Below are 19,960 nucleotides of genomic sequence, written 5' to 3' on the forward strand. Positions count from 1 at the left end.
AGTTGGGAAGGCTGTCAGGCAAAGAGGTGTTGTACATATTAGAGTTGCTAAAATACCAGGTGGAATGTTTGTGGAGTAGCTCAAAAGGGGATGTTCCACCTGCTTGGGGTATGAGGGTGTGTGCTTAGGCTGGGAGCCAGGGGTTGGAGGACATCTTACAGTGGAAAATCTTAGGCTGGACTTGGAAGCTTTAACTAGCAGACTGGGAGGAAAGGGCCCTCAGGGAAGCCCTATGAAGCAGCGGGCTACTCTTGCCAGTAGTTTGCAATAGTTAATGTGGCTGGATTAAAGGGCTGAGGCCCATGGAAGAGGAATATGAAGAGTGCTTAGGTAGCGCCGGTCTTAAATGTTTGTAAGGACTTGACCGTAGGATTTGAATTTTAGAAAGATGGCTCTGGGGCGGTTTGCATGAGGGATTGATTGGCAACTGGAAGGCAGAAAGCAGGGGGGCCAGGTAGAGGCTACTGTGTGGTTTTGGTGAGAGAAGAGGCAGTACTGGGGGAGTAGTGATGGAAGAAGGGCCAACTGCAGAGATGTTAAGAAGAGGCACTTAATAATTGGAAAGCAATGACCTTTAGTGGGTTTGGACTCAGGCTACCTGGCTCTGACACATACTAGTTGTGTAAACTTGGGCAAAGGACTTCACTTCTCTGTGTTTCAACTTAAATATTTGTGAAATAGCTGTAATAATAGTGCCCACCATTTCAGATTGCTTTCAGGCTTCAGTGAGATATCAGACATAGAATACTTAGAACAATGCTTGGCACACAGTAAGCATTCCGTGAATGTTAGCCATTATTACTAATTATTATTAACGATGATGCTGATGATTGAAAAGGGGAAAGAGGAACTTTGATCATATGCTCTTTTGGTTGTGGGTATAGCTAGGAAAGTCAGTGGGAGGAGCAGATTTGGGGTGAAGGTGGGAGAGGGGTAATAATACATTTTGGTTTGTCCATATCCCTCCCACCTTCTCTTCAGAACCTGTAGGATACCTGCAGGGAGATGTTCAGAGGCAGGTGGGGGCAATGGTTGTGCGAGGGAGGAGGATGGGGCTGGGCAGATGTCAGGGTTGTTATTGTAGGGGTGAGGGAAGGCTGGCACAGGAATGAGGTTGTCCAGGCAAGGAATCTAACTGAGAGGAGAAGGAAGCTAAACTCAGAACCTTCCAGAACGTTAATATTTAGGATAGTAGAGGAAAAGGAATCCACAAGATAGATTAAAACAGATTACCAGAAATATAGAAGGAAACTAGGAACAAAAAAAAGTTCCTTAAAATTCTTTACCGGGCAATGAATGAAAAAATATACCTTCTCAACCTGGTTGAAGTTGGGGCATGCATTTGAATATAATAAAACAGCATTGAAAGATTACGTAATTTAGTTTTAAAAACTACTCACGTTGGTCTTTCTTCTGCCTTCAATTTAGTGAGATCTGTCCATTTGAGAAAATTTCTACAAATGGAAATTTAAGTCTCATATAGAGATGATGAACCTGAGGGTTTTGGATGTTCTACTCATGGACATGATAGAATTTCTGGCTCCTAGAATGTTAGAAGCTCATGGGAATCAAGAGCTCAAAGATCTGAAAGAAACACACCCAGAAGAGTGCAGTGATTTGCCCAAGATCAGCCAGCTGGTGTTCTGATTTGTACTTCGTGTTTCTTTGGGACCATGTGAGCTCAGCATAAAATGCTTTAGTTACATTTTTCTTGGAATTGGGCATATTGAACTCTCAGGATACCAGTGGTGACACACAGCTCAAAGCCACACACCTTCTCCTGGGCTTGGGGAAGAGATTCCTCTCACTCTGGCTCCTGTGAGCTGAAAGAGCAAGATCCCCTAAACTGGAGGTGCTGGAAGCCCCTGGCTCAACAGCCAGGGATCTAAGTACTGGTAATTAACTCACTGTGGTTTCTCTACCTCTGCCCAGGGTGGGGCGCTTGGAAAGGAAGCAAAATACTTTCTTAAGGAAATCAAGGCTCGGTTCTGGTTGCCTGCTTGCTGCCTTCCTCCCGTCTCCGACTCTCTGGGCCCCGGGGTGGGGATCGTGTGTGTGTCCATGCTCCAAATGCTCGCTGTGCATCATGGTTTTCCAGGAATTTCAGGACACAGGAATTTTCGCCCAGCTGTGTTGTGTATTGCTGTTCAGCAATCTGAAGTTGCTTATCCAGCGTAAGTCAGGATGGGGAGCCTAGGGAGGAGGGGAACGCCTCCTAACATTTTTCAGAGCAGAAGAAATTGAGGTGTTAGGGGCCCAGCTGGCATGTGATGAGAACCAAGAAATGGAGCATACGTGAGCATGCATGCTCACATGAAATCTCTTACAGAAACCCAGGGATGTTATTCGAAAGTACCTCTCCCACCCCCTACAACGTGACACACTGACTGAGGGCCCACTGTGTGTCAGGAGAAGCATTGGGGGTAGAGTGATGAACAAGACAGTCATGCCTTCATGCTGCTTAATTAGCCAAAAGCAATAATCAAGTGATGGATGCTTTGAAAGGAGAAGGATAACATAACCGTGGTCTCTGTGCTTTCAGGAGTCCCTCTTCACGCCTGGCAGAGCAAAGACTCTGTGAAGGTCAGGGGTGTGATTAAGACGCTCCAAGGAATTGCAGGAGGTCCAGGGCTTTTTCTGGACCCAGTGCTCAGGCCGGCTCTCCTAGCCTGAGTCTCCCGGCCAAGGATCACAGGTGAAGTCCGTGGATTTAGGGCTGAGTTTAGCTTTATGCCCAGTTCTAGTCATTCTCACTGAGTATGGCCTCAGTGATGCCATTGTAGTATCATGGAGAGCCTATCATTTATCAGCTGTCTATCTGATTGACTAAATTTAATAACAATGGTGATGATGAACTAATTCTCATGAAGTGCTTTCTGTGTGCCAGGCACTGAGCTAAGTGCTTTCAAATGTGACTTCCTTTGATGTTCCCAGTCACTCTCACCAGGGAGGTTCTATTGTTTTTCTGGTTTTCTAAAACAGGGAACAAGGTTGAAAAGAGAAAGCAATCTATCTGCCTAAGACATGAGTCTGGGCAGTTGGATGATCTGGAGTTTGAGTTCTTATCGCCTCACTCTGTCTGCTCTTCAATCTGGCACTGAACGGTGGCTTCTGTGGCCATTGAAGACCCAGTTCCATGCTCTGCTGGCGCAACTGGGGTGCCTCTAGCATGCAGGGGCACTGCCTTTCTTCTCTTCACTAACCTGTCTCCTGACTTCTCCCTCTCCTGCATATGACTGACTTTGATCCCAAATCAGGCACATGTTGCAAAGAGGGACATAAAAACTGTCCTGGAATTCCCCCTCCTACCTCTCGCTGAGCCTTTATCCTTGGTGTCTTATTTCATCCCATGGGCTGTAAATGAACCATGAAGTACTTGAACTGGAATCCCATGTTTTCTCAGTCTTTTATAACCCACGGTCTCCAAGTCATTTTATTGTTGTTGTTAGCATAGTCCCACTACCCAAGAGGCCTTGGTCAAGCTTTGGTGGAAACCTTTTGCTTGTATTAAGTTGTAAAATGAATATTGTTACGATTTGCATATCCAACCCCAGCACATACATTTTTATCACCCTCCCCCATCTTGAACATCACAATCCAACCTTCTTTCATGAAACTGTGACTTAAAGAAGCAAGGTAACTTACAATAGGCCACTCAGCTAGCCAGTGGCCAGGGGACTGGGGCTAGGGCCCAGGAGTCCTCACTCTCATTCTAACATCCATTCCTCTACATCACGCCGAGAAAAGAGACTCAATTGATTCAGAAGAACATTGATTGCCAAGCACAATCCATGGTGATCAAAACAGCTGTGCCGCCTGTCTTCATGGAGCTTACAAATTAGAGCTATGGAAAACGTAAACCAATAAATGTATAATTGCACTGGTGATGAGTGCTGCAGATGGAAAGAGCAGGGTGAGGGGAGATCTAATGAGAAAAGGGGTGTCACTCCTCTGAGGAGTGACATCTAAAGATGAGGAACAGAGGGAAAGCAATGGAGAGGGGCTGCGTACGTGCATTGTCACCTGTTCAGTTTAAGGACAAGGTTGATCAGTCTAATAGTCGCGGCAGGAACTATGTCTTTTACTTTTATGTATTTATTTGGGATATGGTTGATGGGTAATACAGATGGACGGGTGGATGGGTAAAGAACTGTCTGGGGGGGGGCCTCCCTGGTGGCTCAGTGGTGGGGAGTCCGCCTGCTGATGCAGCGGACACACGGGTTCGTGCCCTGGTCTGGGAGGATCCCGCATGCCGTGGAGCGGCTGGGCCCGTGAGCCGTGGCCGCTGAGCCTGCGCGTCCGGAGCCTGTGCTCCGCAACGGGAGAGGCCACAACAGTGAGAGGCCCGCGTACCGCAAAAAAAAAAAAAGAACTGTCTGGGGCTGGGGAGGGAAGCCTTCAGTGTGACAGCAGCAGGAGAGCAAATCTTGTCTGCTAAGTGAGCATAAACCTGGACATCTCCACCCAGAGTGCAGAATCCTACCGGGGAGGATTTGGGAATAGAATCTCTCTCTAAAGGAAGCTCTGCGTGGAGAAGGTGAAGATGAAAGGCTGCTGGAACAAGAAAGCCACAGTCAGTGTCATTTGCCGCCAACCTAGAGAGACTTGTTCCTCTAAGAGCCATATAGCGTGAGTCCCACCCACAGCCCAGAGATCAGCTCATGCATTTCCAATAGCTGCCCTTTCCTCCTGGCACTTACATTCTTGCTCCCTGCCCTCCCAGGTCCTCCCTCTTGCCACATGTGTTTTCTTGGTAGGTGAAGAGGTAGAGGGGGTTGCCCTGATCAATCCACACTTTTTAGCTGTTGTTAACAGGGGCATTTATTTATTATTTATTTTTAACATCTTTATTGGAGTATAATTGCTTTACAATGGTGTGTTAGTTTCTGCTCTATAACAAAGTGAATCAGATATACATACATCCCCATATCTCCTCCCTCCTGCATCCCCCTCCCACCCTCCCTGTCCCACCCCTCTAGGTGGTCACAAAGCACCGAGCTGATCTCCCCGTGCCATGCAGCTGCTTCCCGTTAGCCATCCATTTTATTTGGTAGTGTATATACGTCCATGCCACTCTCTCACTTTGTCCGTTTACCCTTCCCCCTCCCCGTGTCCTCAAGTCCATTCTCTACGTCTGCATCTTTATACCTGTCCTGCCCCTAGGTTTTTCAGAGCCCTTTTTTTTTTTTTTTTTTGCGGTTCGCGGGCCTCTCACTGTTGTGGTCTCTCGCATTGCGGAGCACAGGCTCCGGACGCGCAGGCTCAGCGGTCATGGCTCACGGGCCCAGCCGCTCCGCGGCATGTGGGATCCTCCCGGACCGGGGAACGAACCCACGTCCCCTGCATCGGCAGGCGGACTCTCAACCACTGCGCCACCAGGGAAGCCACGTGACTCTTTTTGAATTATGGTTTTCTCAGGGTATATGCCCAGTAGTGGGATTGCTGGGTCATATGGGAGTTCTATTTTTAGTTTTTTAAGGAACCTCCATACTGTTCTCCATAGTGGCTGTATCAATTTACATTCCCACCAGCAGTGCAAGAGGGTTCCCTTTTCACCACACCCTCTCCAGCATTTATTGTTTCTAGATTTTTTGATGATGGCCGTTCTGACTGGTGTGAGATGATATCTCATTGTAGTTTTGATTTGCATTTCTCTAATGATTAATGATGTTGAGCATTCTTTCATGTGTTTGTTGGCAATCTGTATATCTTCTTTGGAGAAATGTCTGTTTAGGTCTTCTGTCCATTTTTGGATTGGGTTGTTTGTTTTTTTGTTATTGAGCTGCATGAGCTGCTTGTAAATTTTGGAGATTAATCCTTTGTCAGTTGCTTCATTTGCAAATAGTTTCTCCCATTCTGAGGGTTGTCTATTCGTCTTGTTTATGTTTTCCTTTGCTGTGCAAAAGCTTTTAAGTTTCATTAGGTCCCATTTGTTTATTTTTGTTTTTATTTCCATTTCTCTAGGAGGTGGGTCAAAAAGGATCTTGATGTGATTTATGTCATAAAGTGTTCTGCGTATGTTTTCTTCTAAGAGTTTTATAGTGTACCAGGGGCATTTATATTCCAGAACATCTAAAGAATTTTCAGCTTGGAGTAGTAGGGGTATAATCTGAGGCTGGGAATCAGCTTGATCCTAAATGGCTTCTGCTTCCTGGGTTTTAGGCTAACATTTATTGAACACTTACTAGTGTTTTAGGCTCTGTGTGAGTAGCTTTATCTTTTGTTACCATTTTACAAATGAGAAGGCTGAACTGCAGAAAGACTACCCATCTGCCCTCTGCCCAGTGGTACAAAAGACACTCAAAAGAACTAGAATGAAATTTTATAATTCTTCAGGAGAACGAGAAAAATAAACATAATGTAGAAGTTTATTGTAAAGACATATTCAGGTTTTTTTAAAATTCTGAAATTATGCCCTTTTATTTTTGGGGTGTTAAAATGCCTTTTTAAAAAACTATAGTAATACAAAGTGTCATTTTCAGGTTTTTGTTCTTTCTTGGAAAAATTATAATATAATTATCCATTGTTAGTTTCTAAAATTGCTTTAAATTGCTTGAAGTATGAATATATAAAATGTATTAGTGTGAGAACCATTCTTGCAGGGAATCGCTGGGTCCCATGCTCTTTTCTTCCTAGGAGTAAACTATTTGTATAGTTTTCTTCACTTTCTGTTCTGATTTTTTTATCGGAAAAAATTGCACCTGGACAGGACCCCTGAGATTATGTAACTTACTTTTCTTCAGCACTTATCAAGATGTTTTGATTGTGCAGTTTGACCCTGAGAACTTTTAACTCCATGTCAATATAATCAGGATTATACAAACACTAAAACAGTTTTATTAAGGGGGCGTTTTTTAGAAGCAAATGATGTAGGGCTCATGTAATTCCTCAATCCATTTTTTTTCAGCATAGGTAAACCATTTTTTAATTTTCCAATTCATTTTTATTTCACTGAATAATTTTTAACAAGATCAGTTCTGCTCCACGTGCCCTCTGTAGTGAAGATTTGATTCATCTATCAGTTATTCTTTTGTGTGCCTATCTAATTTTGCCCACATAGCTTCTACCATTGTGACCACTCTTTTGTGGTCGTTACTTCTACTATATCTGATTTTCTCACGTCAGATTCGCTGGTCTAAATTTTGTCAAGAATGTTTGATTCTTCCTTCAGTTTTTCAGTCAATGACGTTTTACCATGTGCATTTTTAGCCACTGTCAGTTCCATTTTGTGTTGATTTTTTTCTGACAGGTCTAATTTTTTTCCAGGTCAATTTTTGCAGTTCATAGAACCATATCTTCTTCCTACAACTAAAATCAGTCTCTTTCCTGACAATTTTTTATTTATTTTTAAAGCAGTTCCAAAACATGCTTGAGGGGTCATAACATCAGGGTCAAAATATCCTGTGTCATTTACAGAGACCAGTGACCTAGATGAATTAAGAAACCTACCCAAAGTCATAAGGCTCGTGGCAGAGTTCTGTTGGGTCATTTTAGAATATAAAGCATCTCTAGTTCAGTAAAGGGCAGAGTAAGATTGTAAAATTGGGATGATGTTGATGGTGGGCCTTCCTTCTTCTACCCTCCACCTCCCGACCCCTCTTCTGAGCTTAACAGAATTCCCAGTGGTCCACCTCCCTAAGAAATAGCAGCCGGGGCCACTGTTCGAAGCGTCTTCACTTCTCCCTGCTTCCTAGCTAGGCCCCCCTTAAGCTGTGTGTGATTTACAAACAAGCAGGACCAAAAAGGAAAAATCCTCCCTTGTGGAGAATTAGGTCAGTGGCAGAGTTGGGGAGGGGAGGGATCCAGACCTTCAGTTCACTCCCCTTGCCTGAAGCTATTGGGGCAGAAGCCAGAGGTGCTATTGGGAGCAGACCTCTGGGGGTGGGGGGCTGGGGGATGCGTGCAAACATGAAAGCTGTCTGTTTTCCAGCCACTTGGGGCTCCCCCTTCTCTCAACGTATTTGTCTGGATTACTCGAAGGGGGATATTAGTGTTGTCTAATAACGGCCCTAGATTTATAAGGGATTTGTGTGATTAATGCCCAAGCAAAGTACAGCAGATAGCTCAGAGCTCAGTCTGTGTGGTAGGTCTACACTTCCCATTCTCTGTCCTCTCTGATTGGTTTTGGGGGAGGCTTTCCTCTCTCCTCTTTGTTGTCCTGAATGTTGAAGGCTCTAGCGTTCAGGCCCCCCCGGGAGGGTAGCTGAAACCATTTTCCACTGCTGCGATGCATGAGTGAGTGTCTGAGAAGACAGTGAAGTCTCCAGGCTCACACTCTTGTTCTGTGAAAGCTGCAGATATTTGGCCACTTGCTTCTCTGTCCCAGCCGCCACCACCATACTCTTAGTACTGGATTCTTCTCCCAAACCCCTCTCAGGGCACTGGTCCCCCAGCTGTGGCACAGTGAGAACAACTGTGAACTGGGATGCAGATGACCTGAATTCTGGTTTCAGCTTCAACATTGTCCAGCTGGGTGGACATGTCAATTCCCCTGTCTTGGGTCTGTCTCTCTCATCTGAGCATCAAAGGATCCTGTACAACCTTATGCCACTGATCATAATTATAATTAAATAGCTAAATGTCTGTCTGGTTATTTGTGGCCCATCTCCCCACCCAGACTTTTAGTTCCAAGAGTGCGAGACCTGTGTCTGTTTTGTTCACTAGCCATCACCCCAGTGCCTAGCACGGTCCCTTGGCCATGGATATATGCGATGAGTACACGTCGATGGAATGAACTGGTAAACCAAAAGAGACGGATCTGTTTGACATACCAGCACTCTTCCACTTCTAAAATTCAATGTGTCTGTTCTCTCTGGAACAATCAAATTTTAATGTTTTTATTAGTTTTAACTGACCACAGACGTTACAAGATAAAAATGGCGATTAATATTAATTATAACTGAAAAAGCATATTATCAATATGAAAATGTAAATTTCCTTCTAGGGGCTCCCTCTCTGCTTGCTTGATCTCTGCAGTTCCTGGCAGTGGAATGCCTCCTTGCCTGGGTTTCTGAGCTCCCTCTAGTAGGGTCTGCAGAATCTTGTTGAGCCTTTTAAAATAGGACTGGTACTAATTAGGCTACATGCATGGTTTTCAGGCTCAAAAAAAAATTATTTTAGGTTCAGAGCAAATACTGTACTAATTTCACATCACAACAGACCCTTGCTTTGCAAAGACAAGAAATCAACCTTGTTTATTTCCTGAAAATGAAAGAAAGGGAAGGGTATAAGGGAAAGCAGAAATGCTGACAGGTGCTAGTAGTGAGAAGGCCTCTGTTAGGGCTACTTGCTTTCTTCTGAGGTTCCCCAGGTCATTAGAAACTCCTTTTCTCAGGGCAAGGACCCTTGGGAAAGCACTCTGTTGAAACTCTCCAGCTAACTTGAGCCAATATATGACCCCCTCCTTTTCAAGCCCCTGGCAGGAACTGCAAATCAATCATGACCCTCTTTTCTTTCTAAGCTCATATGCAGCCTCAGACTCTTTCTTAACACGTTACTCCGGGATGTTACCAATCAAAAAAAATGGAACTAAGCATGGTGCCGGGCAGGTCATTAGGCATTGTATATACAATTGCCTCTTTTGATCTTCTTGACAACTCAAATTGATGTAATGATTCCCATCTCACAGATGAAGTTTAAATAACTTATCCAAGGTCACGTAATAGATAACAAAGTTGGGATTTAAGCTCAATGCTTATGGTCTTTTTGGTGCACTACATGCCTTGCAGGGAGCCCATCCCTCAGGGATGTCAATCTGACCGCTGGCCTGTTTTGGTAAAATGTTCTTAAAAGATTTCTCTCCACTTAATTGTTGCTGTTTATCCTCTGGGGACCACTGCAAGATTTCTCCAGCAAAAGACTTTGAAGCAGTCTCTGTCAACCCCAAATCCCCCATTAATGCGAAGTGTGATACTAGATGGCTGTATATGGCCGCCCTATCATGTTTATACACTCTCTTGGTTATTAGATTTACTATAACTGCATCCCCAGAAGTTATTTTGAGTCTCTAGCACCTAAGTCTGTGTCTGGCATGTAGTTAAGTGGTCGATAAATGTTAGCTATTTCAAACTGAACCAGATACAAAGTCTCACTATGAGAACTAAAAGGGTGAGGATAGAGGCTTGTGATAAATTGAAAGGCTTCCCAGCTGTTCTGAGAGCCTCAAAGCCAGCCTTTCTCAAACTGTGTTCTGTGAGATGTTACTAGGTGTTTTGCGGAAGAAAAAGTGTCCAATGTTCCAAAAACATTGGGAAAACTGCAGACTATATCCCCTCTTGGACTTCACAATGTACCTTAGTGTAGGTGTGGCTTTCTGAAGTCTTGCCATAGAGATACTTGATTACCTTGCTTTACCTCACTGTTTTCTAAATGTATTTGACCACACTTTTTTTTTTTTTTTTTTTGGCAAGCAACTCCTATTCACATCTTGCTGGGTGTTGTATTTTTATGGAATTCAGTTTTGGGTATGTTGCCCCAATTTATAATCCTTTCTCTGAAATATGGATCTGGAGATCCTGCCCAGCAGAAGATATTGTGGACGCTCAACACTTTCCATCAGTTTTCCACACCAATTTCTTGAAATTTGCCCCCATGTCACATAGGGTGATAGATTTGGGTGGTTAGACCAGAGAAGGAAGAAATAATCGGGGAAGGATGGGTGGTGCTGTGGGAAGGAAAAGGGCTTTGGATTCAGAGAAATCTGAGTTCGAATCATCGCTACTACTTATGAGTGGACTTGGGGATATTAACTTCTCTGAGCCTTGATTTCCTCGTCTGTTAAGTGGGTCTACATCAGGCTTAAATGAGGTCATATACGTCCGACACTGCCACAGGTACCTGACACATAGGAGGCCTTTAGTAAATAGCAGGGATTATAATGGACTGTGATCTCTGTATTTCTCTTCTTTTAAAATTTCTGTTGTAATATCATTGTGAATAGGGGCTCTACTTAATGTTTTTCATACCAGGATCTAGCATAGGGACCAGTAAGGAATTGCCACTCGATTAATATTTCTGGAGTGAATACAGGAATGACATAGCACTTTATTGTTTACAAAATGCTTCCACATTTACAGGCTCATTTCAGCCTCACTGCAACCTGTTCATGTAATTGGAGTCATTATTCCTGCTAGTTATGGGTGGGAAAGCTGAGGCTTAGAGGGGCTGTGTGAGTTGCCCAAGGTCAGAGAGCTGGTAGTAGGCTGGAAAGTCAGGGCTCAAAACCAGGGCTTCTCTAAGCAAAATGTGGTGTACAGTAGTCCCCTCTTATCTGCAGTTTTGTTTTCCATGGTTTTAATTGCCCACAGTCAACCATGGTCCAAAAAAAAAAGGAAAATTCAGGAAATGAACAATTTCCTAAGTTTTAAATTGTGTGCATTTCTGAGTAGCATGATGAGATCTTGTGCCATCCTGCTCTGTTCCACTCGGGATCCCCACCCATCAACATCATCTGATCCTGATGTCCAACCATTGACATCACCAATGCTCCGGGATCACCCGAAGTAGATAATCTTTCTTCTGACCTATCACCAGAGGGTCATTCGTAGCTAAATGCTACGTCACAATGCCTACATCATTCACCTCACTTCATCTCATCATCTCACATCATCACGAGAAGGGTGAGCACAGTACAGTAAGATTTTGGGAGAAAGACATCACATTCAGATAACTTTATCACAATATAATTGTTCTATTTTATTACTAGTTATTATTGTTAATCTCTTACAGTGTCCATCTGCTGTGAGCACTTTTCTAAAACCCTTGTCTTGTTAGGTGGGGGCCTAATGCAGGTACCGGCCTCATGGCCTAAGGTGGGGAGTTAGCAGTTAGCTAGAGATGCCTTTTGTTTGCAAGGCTTAAACAACTGGATAATTTATGAATTAAACTTATCATAGGTATATATGTATAGGAAAAAACATAGTATCTATAGTGCTCAGTGCTATTTGCAGTTTCAAGCGTCCCCTGGTGGGTCTTGAATGTAGTCCCCATGGATAAGGGGGAAACTACAGTATACAAACAATGGAGTATTATTCAGCCTTTAAAAGGAAAGAAATTCTGACACATGCCACAACATAGATGAAGCTTGAGGACACTGTGCTAAGGGAAATAAGCCGGTGACAAAAGGACAGATACTCTATGGTCCCACTCATGTGAGGTTCCTCGAGTAGTTAACTTGCTAAAGACAGAAAGTGGAAGGGTGGTTGCCAGTGGCTGGGTGCAGGAGATATAGATAGCTGTTGTTTAATAGGTACAAGACTTTCAGTTCTGCAAGATGAAAAGAGTTCTGGAAATGGGTGATGGTTGCACAACATTATGAATGTACTTTGTGCCACTGAACTGTGCACCTAAAAACGGTTAAGATGGTAACTTTTATGTTATGTGTATTTTACCACAATAAAAATTTTAGGAAAACAAAACAAAAACCCCAGGGCTTCTGATTCTAAGTGTGGGGCTGTTTCCCACATTCTACAACAGCGCCCCCTACAGAGGAGCAGGCATAAACCTCCTCTTCCAAGGCTCTTTGTACTGAATTGCAGAATTTGCAGAACTCACCTCCACTGAAACCCTTGCTTCTTCCAGATCATTCTTCTAATTGGCATAAGCCCTGAGGAGTTAGTCTTTCCAGAGAGCGAGGAATTCTTAGAAAGAGGGCAAAAACTCTGTCTCATGGAAATCGCTCAGGTGAGGAAATGTAATAATTATGATTCACCAGCATTGATTAGCACTCCCTCAGTGCCAGACACCCTCTCAGTGCTTTTGCATACGTTAACTCCTTATAACCCTAACATCAGTCCCCATGAACTCTTTTCATCTTGCAGAACGGAAGATAAGTAGATTGTCCCCATTTCACAGGTGGGGAAGTTGAGTCTCAGGTTAGCTAACATGCATGAGCTCATATACATAGTGTGTGGAAGAGCCAGGATTTTCACTCAGCTCTTCCTGCCTCTTAACCCCTGTGCTCTCTGCAGGCGACAGGGAGATTGAAAATGTCTGCATCTAGGCTCTTTTCCTAATTTGAGGATTGACTGATTTCTTTCCCCTCCTGTGATGCACTCCTCTCTTATCCTGCCAGATGATGGGGCATCCTCTCATGTTGGTCAGTTTCTCCTTTGATTTCCTGGTGTTCTCCGAGATGCAGGTGTATACTTTTCTCCCTGTGGGTCATGCTCATTTGGGGAGGCCAACACCCATTTCTTTACCTAAGAAGTTGGCACTTGGAGCCTGTCTCCAGCAGTGTCCATCCGCTATGAGGACTTTTCTAAAACCCTTGTCTTGTTAGGTGGGGGCCTACTGCAGGTGCCAGCCTCATGGCCTAAGGTGGGGAGTTAGCAGTTAGCTAGAGATGCCTTTTGTTTGCAAGGCTGGATAGAAGGCTCAACTGGGTACTTTCCGTTTACAAGGGAGGTGTCAACAAGCCAGAAGAAACATTAATAATAACAGTTTCAGTAAGTGTTTATTGAATATTTACCCTGTGCCTGGCGTTGTACCAAGCACTTTGTATGAATCATCTCATTTGGTCCTCATAGCAGTCATTTCAATTAGGTACAGTCAGTTCTGCTATAATGCTTGTTTCGAAAATGCAAATTTGTTCCAATGCTATTGATATATTAGGGAACAATTTGAGCATAATAATTTTGCTTTTGATTGTGCATGATTTTGCCCATGAGAAGCTCTAGGTGAAGGCAGAAAACTGCAGCCAGATGAACCAAACTGTGTGGGAATGCACAAAGCGCACACACCTGAACAGGTACCAGCTACTTCAGTTACCAGGCATGTTATGAGCCACACCCATCAGCATCTGGTGTTATAACTTCCTGTCCAACTTCGGATGACCCTTCTTTCATTACTTCAAAGCAACTTGCAAGTTTCCCACTTCCACAAGCAACTTCAGGTCTTTTTCAAGCGCTATACTTACTGTATCATTTATGCATTCCTTAACCATTAACACGTGTAAAACGGGTTCCTATCTTTCATTATGTGTCACTGATGAAGTTTTGGGGTACTGTGCCCCAATCCTATTTTCCCTGTAAGCCCTGTGGTTTCTACTACGTGATTTTGCATAGCACATTGACTTTTAGGGATGCGTGGGTGCTTCTAGCTGAAGTGACTCCACTGCCATTATTCCCATGCGGCTGAAGAGGAAGGTAAAGTAAGAAACTGAACAAAAATATTTTTAATAACAAATAGCGAAGACAGGATTTAAAGCCCAGATTGCTTTACCCCCCGTCTGTGCTCAGAACCTCTAAAGAATTAAAAAAAAAAAATCACGAAGAACAAAGCCCACTGTCTGCACTGATCTCCGACTGTATCTGTAACAAGTAGATTCCCTCTTCTCCCAACTGTCAGTCAAGCTCAGGCTCCTCAAGCCACAGCCACTACAAGTGTGTTGTAGCCCCTAAAGTGTTCGGGAGCAGCGGAGACCTGGCCCACAGGAGTGCCATCCTCGTTCCTTCCTGTTTTTCATCCTGCCCCTCTCCCCGCCGCTGCCTTCCCAGGCAGCCTGGCACCTGACACAGCAGCTACCCCTCCGCTCCATCTTGCAATCTGGAGTCATTAGCATCAAAGAACAAAAGCAAACAGCACCAGGGCTTGGGAGGGCTCAGTCTTCTACAAAGGCGGATAAATGGGCTCTGTGTCGGGGATGAAGCTAACACCACCTGGCCTTTTGTGGAAAGACAGCTCTTCCTGTGTTTGAAGAGCTCAGATACTGAGAGCCAGAAAAAGCCCCAGAATGCAGGAAACCCAGCCTCTTTGCTGCTGGAAGTTTGCTTTAGCTCTCAACTAAAAAAAAAAAAATACTGTTTCTATATATTTGTTCCTGAAGTAGAGGGAAGAATCTTATGCTCATTTTCTTCAGGGGCAAGAAAGGATAGACTGTTGGGGAGATGCAGTCTTTGCCTTTTTAATTTTTTTTTCTCCTAATGTTAAGTCAGGTGTAATCCTGAGTTGAAAACCTGCCCGATGTTTGTGGGCCTGGGATAAGAATACACATGGAGGCTAGGGGTCAGCCTCCCTTCTCTCCAGTTGCAGCACCACAGATAGCCTTGTGCACATTTTTGTGGGTGCCCCAGCTTGTAGAAGTCAACAGCTCCTGCAAATAGCTTCCCCTTGGCCATTTCTTGACACAAGAGTACACACATCAGTGGGTCGGTCTGCTCTGGGGAGAAGGGACACAGGGAAGAGGCCCACATGGATTTGGGGCAGTTTGGGCAAGGAATTCAGAGTACCTGAGTACCTGAGTGTCCTCGGGGTTAGTGGCAGGTGTTGCTGGTGCTGGGTGGGAAAATCCAGCTGGCCCTGTGGACTGCTCAGTTCATGTGGTGGGGTGTGGCTTCAGGAGGGCCAGGGCAGGCTCCTCTAAAGTGTACAGCCCAGGCAGGAACTCCAGTTGTCCAGACTTACGGTCACACTGCATTTGGCCGCCTCCTTCTGCCTGGGCTATGCCTTTTTCTCGCTCCTATGAGATGCCCAATATTCGTATCCCTAATTTATAGCTTGATGGGTCAGATGGTACCTATCCTGGTTTACTCTTTTATTCAGAAATATAGGTTGACCCTTATCTGATGTGCTACTCTGAATATAAGATGCGTTAGTAATGACAGAGCCTCTTCACTGGGTCTTAATTTCGTTATCTGTAAAATGGGATGAATAATGTTCCTACCTGTTAGGGTTGTGGTGAGAATTAAATGAGAAGATGTATAGTAAGCACTTAGGACAGTGCCCAGCACACAGAGGATCCTCAATAAATGTGAGCTTCGTTATGATTCGTATTGATTTGCGCCAGGGACGTAGAGGCATTACCCCATTTTATCCCCAAATTCATCCTCTGGTATGTGATGACGGACACAGTAATTGGCTCTGGAACAGACATGTGACCTAAGCCAAACCAATGAGCGCCTTCCCAGGGAATTTACTGGAATTACCCGGAAATAGGCTGCTCTCTTTTCTCTAGACCTGCCAGATTCCATCTTTGTTACCATATGGAGACAACTCACCTGATAATGAGGCCAACGCTGAAGAAAACAGGGTTTGTAATCGAGTAAGGGCATTAAGACAGACCCAGAGTCCAATCCCAGCTCTGCCTTTCTGTCCATAGGCACAGACCTTAACTTCTCTGAGCCTCAATTTTCTCATGTGTAAATGGAGACACCAATAACATCTATATCAGTGAGTTGTATCAATTGAGATGATCTAGTCACTATTCATTGCATATTGCTGAGCACATCTTGTAGGCCAGCTCCTCCTTAAACACTGGGGATACAAGCAGTGAATGAAACAGGCAGTACTGCTCTCATGAAGCTTATATTCCAAGGGGGATTTAAACAATAAAAACAGACCCATCCTATAATGTCAGATAGTGATTAGTGCCATAAAGAAAGGAAAAGCTGGGTCAATGGTAGAGGAGGGTCCCCATTTTAGAGAAGCTGGTTAGAGAAAAATCTTTCTAAGAAGGAACATTTGAATGGATACCTGAAGAAAGTGAGGACCAGTCTTACATCTGTCTGACAAAGACTGTTCTGGCAGGCAGCGGAATAGCAAATGCACAGGCTCTAGGCAGGACCTGCTCCATTCATGTTAGTTCCTTCTGCTGGTTGACAGGAGGGCTGAGGACCGGCCCATATAAACTGGCACCTTCCCTCTCCTGTCTTCCAAGCTCTGGCACTCACACTGACCTCGGTGGATGGCAGGTGCTTGAGACATTGTTGGGGGTGGGACCCTGATGAAAAGGAGTTCTGATCCAGGCTGGGGCCACCTCTGTTAGGAGTGCCATGCTCAAACCAGGGATGGGAAAGCCACAAGAGAGGAAAAGGATTTGAAAGCCACTGCCACCCTTCACCCACTCTCTTTGGCATCACAACCAGGGAAGAAGTAAATTAGGGCAGTCGCACCTCTACTCAGTGCCCCACGGACGCTTACTGCGTATTCAACAATAATTTCAGCCACAAGTGAGTATGCTCAGCGTGGTTATTTTAAAGTTAAAGGGAAACAATTTCCTGCAATTTGGGGAGATGCGGTTCTTCTAACCAGGTGGGGGAACGAAAGGACCCTCCATCTGCTGCTGTTGCAGAATATGGCTCAACCCGGGGAGCCCTCCCACCTCACCTCTCACTTGGGCTAGATCATTTCAAGAGGCAGAAGTCCAAGATTCCCCCACTTGCTACTTTTATACCTCCAAACACCCACCCCATGTCCCTGGAGGAGCTTTGGGGAGCATGGGGCAGGCTGCACAGCCAGGCTCCTGGAGGCGAGGTGCAGCCAAACCTTCTGGGACCCCACCTGGTGAACTCTGCCTTGGGTCTGACCTATTTTCTAGGAGAGAAAATAGAATATAGATTTAAATGCAGTGGCGCTCTGGAAAACTACAGACCTAGCAGTGTGAGAAAATAAAACAGCAGGAGGGGGCTGAGGAAGTGTTGGCACAGGAGAGGATGCCAACTCCCCTGGATCAATCTCATCTGGTTGGCAACTGCCTTTTCGTTGGCAATTTGCGCCCACTTTTTATCTATCAAAAAATTGATACACACACACACACACATATATATATATATATATATCTCCTCTGATCCGTCCTAGGACCCAGTGTTGTTGCCTCATACACAGACTCCAGGCTGTGTACCAGCAGCAATGACAGCCTGAAGTGCTCTGGGGATGACCACCTTGGAAGTGGGGAGGCAGCAAGGCATGGAGTTAGAAACCCCCAGCTGCATCCTAAGTCAGACTTCCTTGCTGTGTAACCACAAGAAAGGTTGCTTTTCTAAAAAATACCCTTGCCCTCCCATATATGAAGGTAATAAAATTACCAGCTAACATTAACTGAGGGCTTTCTAGATGCTAGGCACTGTTCTGAGCGCCTCCTAACAACCCTAGGAGGTAGGAACTATTAACACACCCATTTTACAGATAAGGAGACTGAAGCACAGAAAACTTAGGTGACTGGCACAAAGTCCATGCAGCCTGAAGAGCCAGAGCCTGAGTGCCAGTAATCCAGCTGTGGAGCCCCCTTTCTCTGCGTTAATCCCTATGACTTGGCCTGCAGGACATATGTACCCTTGGAGCCAGGGTGAGGGTGGGGGTCATCTTTACCAAACCACAGGGATTAAGGGTGGGAAAAGAGATTCCCCAGAAGACAACTTGGACTTGATACAAAAAGAAGGGGAAACGATGCTGGACGCACAATATACCAGATGGGTACTGTGGAGCTTCCGATCTCCCCCTATTCCGCTCTCCCACTGCCACACCCCAGCCTTTGCCATTCCATTCTGTTGGTCAGAATTGAGTGCAGAGATTCAGGTCACTCACTGCTTCTTGGAACAGGTGCCAGGTGATACTGTGTCTCTTTTCCTCAGGTTGGACATGAATGCTCAGAACTGCCTCTGGCTTGGCGCCACAATCAGGAACTGAGCTTGGACACTGACCCCTCAGCTAAAGAGGGTTTTTCGTGGTCTGTTGCCCCTCTTTGGCAAGAGGAGATACTGTATTTTTTATATGCAGGACTAGAACTGGGCTGTATTAAGGCTTCAGGAGGGAAAACAAAAGAAATAAGAATGGAATTTGTTTTGCCCCCTACTTCTGCTCACCTAGAATTTTTGAACTCTCCTTTACCCCAATTCTCGCTGAGGAGTGGGAGGGAGGAAATGTAAGGCCAACTGGCCCGAGGCAGGGGAACACAATCAGATTCACAGGTTGCATCAGAACGAAATTCTCCGGACCACCCAGTTCCAGAAACTGCCCTGGAGACATTCCGGACCACCCAGTTCCAGGAACTGACCTGGGGACTTTGAAACCAGCCCAGCCTTCCCGCCTTTCGAGGGGCGGGACTAAAGGTCCCCCAGGATACCCGAAAAGACCACCAAATAAGGAATACCCTGCGCCCTCCCAGATTCACCACACCCCTTTCCCTTCTTCCCCTATAAAATCTTGCCCAACCCTCACCCGGGTGCGACTTCTCTGGCCCCTTTCTCTCGGACCAGTGAACCTCGCCCGGGAGCGCTCCCTAATAAAGCTCACTTGAAGCTTTCCTCTGTTTCTCGGTGCCGTTTGTTAAGATCCGACCTTACAGGAAAGAGACCCAGAAGGAGGGGAGGGCTGGAGCAACGTCTTCGTTCACAAGCAGAAAAGTTGAACCCAAATCACCAAACGAAATACAACTTAATTCCTGTTGTCAGGCTTCCCTGGTGGTGCAGTGGTTAGGAATCCACCTGCCAATGCAGGGGACACAGGTTCGATCCCTGGTCTGGGAAGATCCCACATGCCGCGGAGCAACTAAGCCCGTGCGCCACAACTACTGAGCCTGTGCACTAGAGCCCGTGAGCCACAACTACTGAGCCCGCGAACCTAGAGCCCGTGCTCCGCAACAAGGGCATCCACCGCAATGAGAAGCCCGCGCACCGCAACGAAGAGTAGCCCCCACTCGCCGCGACTAGAGAAAGCCCGCATGCAGCAACGAAGACCCAACGCAGCCAAAAATAAATAAATAAATTTAAAAAAAATTTCCTGTGGTCTCTTGGTGTTTTCAGGGAGCCATCTGGTCAACATATTTGGATAATTCTGTCCGAGGTAATTCAAAATGGTAACAATCAGCGCAGCTAACGTTTATGCAGTGTTTGCCTTGTACTGAGTTAAGTGATTTACAAGTATTTAATCTCATTTAATTATCATAACACTATCACGAGGGAAGCTGTGTTATCTTCCCATCTTATAGCTGAAGGAAACAATCAAATTCACTGATTAACTCAAGGTCATCAAGCAGGTCAGAATTTGAACCTGGACTGTCTCCATAATTGAGGATTGTAAATACAGTGCCCAACTTAGTGTCAGAAGAACTTTGGGGTTCCAAGGTGTCCTGTCTCCCTTGGGTCTTGGTGCCCACGAAGAGTGCGTTTCTATGAACAACAGTGTTGACACTTTCACCACTGAACTCCACCATGTGTAAATAGTTTGATACCCTGCATAATGAAGG

The 19,960-nt window shown here is 45.2% G+C and overlaps 1 protein-coding gene across 17 annotated transcripts in view; it reads left to right on the forward strand.

Moving 5' to 3' along the window:
* NRXN3 (neurexin 3) overlaps nucleotides 1-19,960 on the forward strand; it is a 1,686,346-nt gene that overhangs the window by 80,988 nt on the left and 1,585,398 nt on the right. The window contains exon 2 of one of the 17 annotated variants that reach the window (XM_027120200.1): nucleotides 1,486-1,500. The exons of the other annotated variants lie outside the window; for them this stretch is intronic. Coding sequence (XP_026976001.1) covers nucleotides 1,486-1,500 — 15 coding nt within the window. The remainder of the gene's footprint in view (nucleotides 1-1,485; nucleotides 1,501-19,960) is intronic. 17 annotated transcript variants of the gene reach the window in all.

The sequence above is a fragment of the Aethalodelphis obliquidens genome, unplaced genomic scaffold (genome assembly GCF_003676395.1).
Source record: "Aethalodelphis obliquidens isolate GAN/ISIS:26980383/991018 unplaced genomic scaffold, ASM367639v1 scaffold21, whole genome shotgun sequence".
Classification (NCBI taxonomy): Eukaryota; Metazoa; Chordata; class Mammalia; order Artiodactyla; family Delphinidae; genus Aethalodelphis; species Aethalodelphis obliquidens.